Raw genomic sequence first — 8,023 nt, forward strand, 5'->3', positions numbered from 1 at the left:
AAGCTCGAAATGGTGATGTGGAGCATTGTAAACTAGTCTGTTAAAGCCTGTTGGTTATCCATTTGCTTGAGAATTTGAAGATTATTATAAAGTTCCTAATTATCTATATTTTTCAAACCCGCTTTATTGCTAGATGGACAAGGAACCCCGCTGTTTAGTTGTAAAATCAGCAGCATCAATACAATTCTGTACCAGAAATATTTAAAACGTGTTACCGTAATTTAACAGTACAGCTGCCGGTAATTTACTGTAAAAACATTTTACAGTATACCTAATTTCAGCATTTGGATAGTAAGAAAAACTAATTAAATATTCCTCCAGCCGTTCATTTCTATGTCATTTGTCCTCATTAGAGTGGGCTGAGCCTCCATAACCAGGAACTGCTGTGCACAAACTTAATTAATAACATCATCATTACAAAATGGTACACTAGTAAGAGATTTACTGTACTGCCTTTTCTTTATTTACTGTCCTACTGTGACCCAATCTACTGCAACATCAAGTCAGGCCACACAATTGTTGTTTCATTCCTTTTAATGTTATTCATACAATATTACCATAAATCATTCCTTTTAATGTTATTCATACAATCTTAGCCTAAACATGCAGACGAAAAAATGTTGCATGGTGTTACCTACCGTGTGGTATCTCATGTACAATAGACACTTGTTATGTAGTGTCATTTTTTATTTTGTTTTTGCGTATTGATATGATACCGAAACCTTTTAAGCGTGATAATAACGAAGATAATTTGTCCTTCCATTTTGCTCTTGCAGCACTCCCCTGTTGTTTTGGCACACTGTCTCCAAATGAGTTTTCATGGAGAATATCCCAATTATAATTATTATTATAATGAGTATGATCTTACCGTTGTGCCCACTTTGCCATGCAGTAAGCGTATAGATATTAAGATGTTTTAACTACATGTACACTGAGAAATAATTTGGACCACCAAGCCAAAAGTAAGGTTTTGGGATGATGCTTGCAAAAAGCTGAAGACTGAACTTGAAGAACTCCTCACTGAACTGCGGCGATGCGTCAGTTGCCACAGTCTATTTTTGATTTTCGCATCCTTACACATTTCCAGAAGTGCCTTGTGGGCATAAGTCTTAACACTTTTGCAAAGAGGTGAGAGAGGAAGCTGAGAAGGTACAAAAAGCAAGTGGTTCAAGCGAGTGGAGTTGGAATACAAGAGTGAGCGCGGTCAGGATCGGTGGTCGCACCGCAGGCTAGAGAAGGCTGCCAGAGGCTATGTTATTCTCACCCGCCCATTTGCTATCATCCCTGAACCTTGCGTTGACAAACTTGAAGCTGCTCTCAGTCATTCAGCCACAGGCTACGTCTCTCCTGCCTATTCTCATATTTCTTTCCAACCTGGTAGCCCTTTCAGTTTTAATTGAGGCTGTAGTTTTGGTAGGCTCACGGGGAAAGACTTTTGTCGCCAGGCATTGCCAGCCAAGCCTTCGGGCCAATATTCAACCCAGGGCAGCCTTTTTAATCGCTTTGGGCAAGTTTGTCTGTCAGTTGTGAAAGATTATGGCTGAGCATGCCAGCAAGCCAGACAACCTCACGTTGTCATCATTTTGTCCCCTGGACACATTTGTAGTGAGCTACTTATACAAAAGTTGCACATTCAAGTATTCCCTTCATTGAATTTGTCCTTAAATCTTTGTTTTCAGGTCATTGATTAAGCCTCCCAGTCATATCCAAAGTTGCTGGGTGAATTACACCCCTAAACACCTCAGCAAACAAATAAACTGCAATAACGCTTTTGCCATGACTATTTTCCGTAACAAATTGGAATTTAGATGGAATTCCTAACCATGTGATTTACTACGGCCTGTCATTCAGCCATAAAGTAGAAATATTCGCTTCACAAATTCATGCGAAAGTGCCAGTTGTAAAACGGGCGTCTGCTTATCTCCTGTTTTTATTCATTATTCCAGGCTTTCTGAGCACTGGAGACCAGGCGGCCAAGGGCAACTATGGCCTGCTTGATCAAATTCAGGCTCTCAGGTGGATCAAGGAAAACATCCAGGCCTTCAAAGGAGACCCAAAACGAGTGACCATTTTCGGCTCCGGTGCCGGGGCCTCGTGCGTCAGCCTGCTCACCCTCTCCCATTACTCAGAAGGTACGTCTTTCCGCTTGCATACGCTTTGACAAGATTTGCCAACATGTGAACATGTTTCATCATTTGGTCGTGTCTGGACTTATTTTAACTCTGGAGTCTCCTTTAGAAGTTCGAATGAAGTCAACACACTGCATTAAAGCTGCAAATAGCCATGAAGAGGTCTTCTCATTTTCTCTAGTTGAAGGAAATGAAACAAAAAAAAACAACTGACCACTGTGGAGATTATTACGACATCATCATATTTCAATGGTTGTTATCAAACTGCTTTTTTGTGCCAGTTTAGCAGCACGGGATTTGGGTTAAACCCAGGGATTCATTAACTGTCATATTTTACCCAGTCCTTTCTCATTCTTTTAAATTAGTCCAGACGACAAAGATTGAAGTAATAAGTAGAATTACAGGATGCTAATCCCTGAATTGTGCTGAAAAGTACACGACGATACTGTTGTTCAGCAGCTACCACGGCACAATTTTGTAATTTAAAACGGTGTCTTGTTTGACCTCATAAAAAGTATTCACAGGCCATATATGGACCATGTTCCTTAAAAGCACCCTCAAATATGTCCTTCCTTTCAATTCTTCCCAGTGTGTGTTTGACAGATTCTAAATGACTGCTTTTGATAAGTCCTCGTTCTCCAGAGGGACCTAAATATGGCCGATAGCCGACATCTTAATTAACAGTGGCAGCAGCAAAAGCTTGGATGTTGCTTAACAGGCCTAGGAGGCGGGATGGGAACGGGAGGGGGCTTGGAGATGTCTAATGTGAGGCCAAAACGTCCTTTTGAAGTAGACCTCGTTAAGTCAGCATTTTAACTTGTCTGCCTGGGTATAAATAGTGCTGCAAAAATACAAATACTGAATCTGCAACAGTGAGAGTTAAGCCAACATGTTAGATTTAAGAAATTGGCTGAATTGTTGTGGTGTTACGGTGACTATTTAGTCATTTTAATATTCCATTGCACCCAGGAGTTACACGGTATTATCTGTGTGCTCAGTCAGTTCGATTTGGATCACATTTGGTGTTCACGGTCCATGTTTGTTTTAAGATCATTATCAGAAAACAGCTTTCGTTTTAAGAGTAAATTTCTGCCATAGATTCAATTTCATGCCTGGTGAGACACAATGTCATCGACGACTATGCATTTTCAGTTCCATTTGAAACTCTTAATTCATTACAATAGTATAAATGCATTTTTTTTAATCTGACAGAACAAATAATACCAAGTGTCTGCCGTTCTGCACCATTCATTGAATGCGACGAGTAAGCGTTTACGTGCCGCTCTTATCATCCTACTTCATGAGCAATTCTATATATAATGTTGATATTTGTTGAGTCAAGAGAATTGATACTTTTTTAAATAAAATGTCTTGGTGTATGGTTTAGATATACGCATTCAAAACTGGCAAACTGCTTTGTGAGCTTGGGCAATTCATCATCCCATTAGGTAAAGAGCCAGTGTAAAATCTTATTCAGCGCACAACAAAAGAGCCACTGTAGAAAAGGCCACTGTGGTGTTTTCAACATAACGTACTAATGTACTCCGATGTGCATGTCTCATGGAGTGACCTGCGTGAATTGCACTGATTCTTGATGCCATTTCCAGATATGTTCCAGAAGGCGATCATACAGAGCGGCACGGCGCTTTCGAGCTGGGCAGTCAACTACCAGCCCGCTAAGTACACACGAGTCCTTGCCGAGAAGGTGGGCTGTAACGCGCTGGACACATTAGACCTGGTGGAGTGCCTGCAGAACAAGAACTACAAGGAGCTGATTGAGCAGTACGTGACGCCGGCAAAGTACCACATTGCCTTCGGCCCCGTGATTGACGGCGACGTGATACCCGACGATCCCCAAATTCTCATGGAGCAGGGCGAGTTCCTTAACTACGACATTATGCTGGGTGTCAATCAAGGCGAGGGATTCAAGTTTGTCGACGGCATCGTGGACAGTGAGGATGGCGTCTCCGCCAATGATTTTGACTTTGCTGTGTCTGACTTTGTGGACCATCTGTATGGCTACCCTGAGGGCAAGGACACCCTACGCGAGACAATCAAGTTTATGTACACCGACTGGGCGGACAAAGAGAATCCAGAGAACCGGCGCAAGACCCTGGTGGCGCTGTTCACAGACCACCAGTGGGTGGCGCCAGCAGTGGCTACAGCTGATCTCCATGCCCAGTATGGCTCCCCCACCTACTTTTATGCTTTCTACCATCACTGTCAGAGCGACATGAAACCCAGCTGGGCCGACTCAGCCCACGGGGATGAAGTACCGTATGTCTTCGGGATCCCGATGATTGGCCCGACGGATCTCTTTAACTGCAATTTCTCCAAAAACGATGTGATGCTGAGTGCAGTCGTCATGACCTACTGGACTAACTTTGCCAAAACTGGGTAAATATTTTATGATATAATATTTATAAGTTGACACTGACGTTGAATTCTGATCCCCGGCAACATTCGTACAACATATCACACACCATCCAATGAAACTGTTAGTTGATGGCAGTCATGTCACTGTTATTACAACAGACTGGATTGAAAGCTTAATGCCACCATATGTAAGGAAAGCTCACGGTTAAGTGCACAGTGAAGAGAAGGCCCTTAGCGTAGTGTTAATGTTTGTTAATTCATCTGCCGAGGAGCGGCATATTGTCGGAGCATATGTTAAGGCTGTGATGACAGGCGTTGTGTCGAATCCCGCCACATGCTAGGAGCCTTGCGTGTACGCTCCCTAATGTACTCACCATTTGAAGAGCAGGCACTGTATTATGGAACACTCCACTCTGATCTCAAGCACCAACAGGTAATTTCATCATTTGAATGATGCACTGGCTTGTCGCTGCTGGCTTGGAAACTAAGACTATTTCCGCTCAAATATTAGTGGCCCATTCTGTGAAGTTCATATACGCATGAGCCACAACGGAAGTGGTCTAACTCCATGTTCAGCGTGGTGATGTTCCACTTCACTTCCACGATGAATATCATTCTGCAGCAACTCAAGCGTAAAATGTGAACTCTTGCTGGACTCCGAAAATGCTAATGCTGCGCTAGGCCCCTTTTACCCAAATTTCAGAGCGTAAGTATATTCATCCGATCGAGAGCCCTTTGTTCGATCTTGAAACACTATGACTAAAAGCATTCCATAATTCAGACAATGCATGTTGATCTTTACAACTCATTCTGTGCAAATGCTGCAGTCTAGTCATTGGAGTGAACCCCAAACTCCTTTTTTTAATGGATTTGCATTGTATTTTTCTTCCCTGTTTAGATTACTCATATCAATCTCAAATGGATTTGATCATTAGTCGATCTGGTTATCTTAATTAACTTTTATGTATGATGGAGAGAAGGTTTCTGTTGATGAAAAGAGCAGAAAGGAAAGGAAGGGATTACGGGACATTTCAATCTTCAGTCATTTGTTTATGCCTCAGAGAGAAAACATGTTTGATCTGATAAATGTGTGTTCTTCAGTCATGCTGAATACTCTATTTTAGCCACTCTTAACCAATATCACAAGCAGACATGTCTGCAATGGGCTCAGAAACAGACAAAGATAGTATATACGTAGCCATGCTAATTTAAATGATGGATGGAGTTGGAGGGAGTTCACGATCGTTGTTGGATGACCACCATGGCTTTCAGGTGTTGTTTTAAAAGAACTTTGCCCTCCATGGGAGAATAATAGCCTTCCAGAAAAACATACTATCCTGTGCTGCAAACATATAAAAACCAGTAAGTGAGAAAATTGGCCACTAAGATCAAACCTCATTGAGAACCTGTGGAGCAGGCTTTAAAGGAAGTTTCTTGCATCCTGCAATGAGATACAGGAACAAATTATCAGGCAAAATATTGTAATTTCATCACATGAGATACTTTATCTAATGTTAATGTGTAACTACTTTGACAAAGATGTTTTGAGGTTGGAGCAGCCTTTTATTTTATGAAATAATACCAAAGTTTTTCAAGGTTCTATACAACTGTGATAAAAATGCAGATTTCTACAGACACTTGCAATTGTCGATGACTACAAGATTCAAAATCTCACTGACTTCATTATATTACTCTAGAAATTTGGAACATAGAGTGGACACAGTTTTATAAGAATCTATTTGAGAAGCCCTTTGAGGCTTTACGTAGATAAGTTTGACTTCTTTACGTTCTGATCATTTTTGACTACACTACCGTTCTTACCACTTTCAATTTTTATTACCACAGTGGTGAATCTAAATCATAGCCCAGGAGCCAAGTACCATTATTCATCATTACGTCTTGCCTGTTCCTTTTTCAGGGACCCTAATCAACCAGTCCCACAGGATACAAAGTTCATTCACACGAAGCCCAACAGGTTCGAGGAGGTAGCCTGGACCAAGTATAACCCCAAAGACCAGCTCTACCTTCACATTGGTCTCAAACCTCGGGTCCGTGACCACTACCGTGCCACCAAGGTTGCCTTCTGGCTGGAGCTGGTGCCTCATCTTCACAACATTAATGAATTCTTTCAGTACGTGTCAACCACCACTAAAATACCTCCGCAAGACACCACACCGTACCCTTACACCAAACGCTTCCCGGGAAAAAACAATTGGCCCTCTACCACTCGCTACCCGGGGGTGCCATCCGGCAACACCAAGCACACCACGGACCAGCGCAAAAGCGACGACCTCATTGACGAGTCGACCGTGTTGATCGAGACCAAGCGGGACTACTCCACCGAGCTGAGCGTCACCATCGCTGTAGGCGCCTCCCTCCTGTTCTTGAACATCCTAGCCTTCGCGGCGCTATACTACAAAAAAGACAAGCGGCGTGCCGATTCAACCCGCCACATCCCCACCCCGCAGCATAACTCCACGCCGGTCAATGCGCCCGCCGCCGCCAACGACGTGGCCCACCTGCAGAGTGAGGAGTTGATGACACTGCAGATGAAGCAGCAGCAATTGGAGCACGAGCACCAGCGCGAGGCCATGCAGGTCCACGACACGCTGCGCCTCGCCTGCCCACCCGACTACACCCTCACGTTGCGCCGTTCGCCCGACGACATACCGCTGATGACACCGAGCACCATCACCATGATCCCTAACTCACTGGCTGGCATGCAGCCTCTGCACAACTTCAATACCGCTACTTTTGGGGGCAATCAGAACAGTACCAACCTGCCACATGGCCACTCCACCACACGGGTATAGCTCTGTTGGGATCAAACCATAGTGGATTCCCACGCAAACTGATTTGACAAAGGCAAATGGAAGCGATGGACTACGTGAAGCACAGACTCCAACATTTCAGATAAAAGTTATTTTGCTACGCTGCCTTCTTGACAAAGCATATATAGGAGAAATTGATGTCTTTTTAACAAAGAAAATATGAATTGTGAATGTCACTGTAGTAATAACGATTTGGAGCTAAGCTTCATGGAGTTTTATCAAGAGAAGAACAAAGACAGCAAATGACTGAGTTGCTACGTATCGGATAAAAAAATAAAATAGAAAAAAAAGCAAACTAATGCATTGCCACAATGGACATACAAAGAGACCCTCTGTAATCTCCTTGTATTGATTATAAATGTTTCAGACTCCTTACTGGGCAACAGAAAAGTATTGACGTCAAAAGAAACTATGTGACAGTTAATAAAAAGAGAGGTAAATACTTTTAAGAAATGTCCTATTGGTATTTTTAGTTTGGCTGTTTTGTTATGAGCTTTCTGTTGAGCTGTAAATATTGTATATATAAGCACAGGTTATCTTTTCCCCTTCATTATTTTTTTTTCTGCACAGCCGACTAAAAAAAAAAATAAAAAAATCAGCCTTTGAAAGTTGAGCATATAAATAAGTAAATTTTTTTGTGTGGAATTCTTATCTGCCAATGCAGGATGTCTGCAAGGAACTTTTATC

General features: G+C 42.5%; 1 protein-coding gene across 2 annotated transcripts in view; it reads left to right on the forward strand.

Moving 5' to 3' along the window:
- nlgn4xa (neuroligin 4 X-linked a) overlaps positions 1–7,647 on the forward strand; it is a 40,747-nt gene extending 33,100 nt beyond the window's left edge. For both annotated transcript variants that reach the window (XM_037239254.1, XM_037239263.1), the window contains 3 exons: positions 1,947–2,132; positions 3,737–4,526; positions 6,424–7,647. In XM_037239254.1, coding sequence (XP_037095149.1) covers positions 1,947–2,132; positions 3,737–4,526; positions 6,424–7,318 — 1,871 coding nt within the window. In that variant the 3' untranslated portion in view covers positions 7,319–7,647. The remainder of the gene's footprint in view (positions 1–1,946; positions 2,133–3,736; positions 4,527–6,423) is intronic.
- Positions 7,648–8,023: the final 376 nt, after the last annotated feature.

Source organism: Syngnathus acus, chromosome 2, assembly GCF_901709675.1.
Source record: "Syngnathus acus chromosome 2, fSynAcu1.2, whole genome shotgun sequence".
In the NCBI taxonomy this organism is placed as follows: domain Eukaryota; kingdom Metazoa; phylum Chordata; class Actinopteri; order Syngnathiformes; family Syngnathidae; genus Syngnathus; species Syngnathus acus.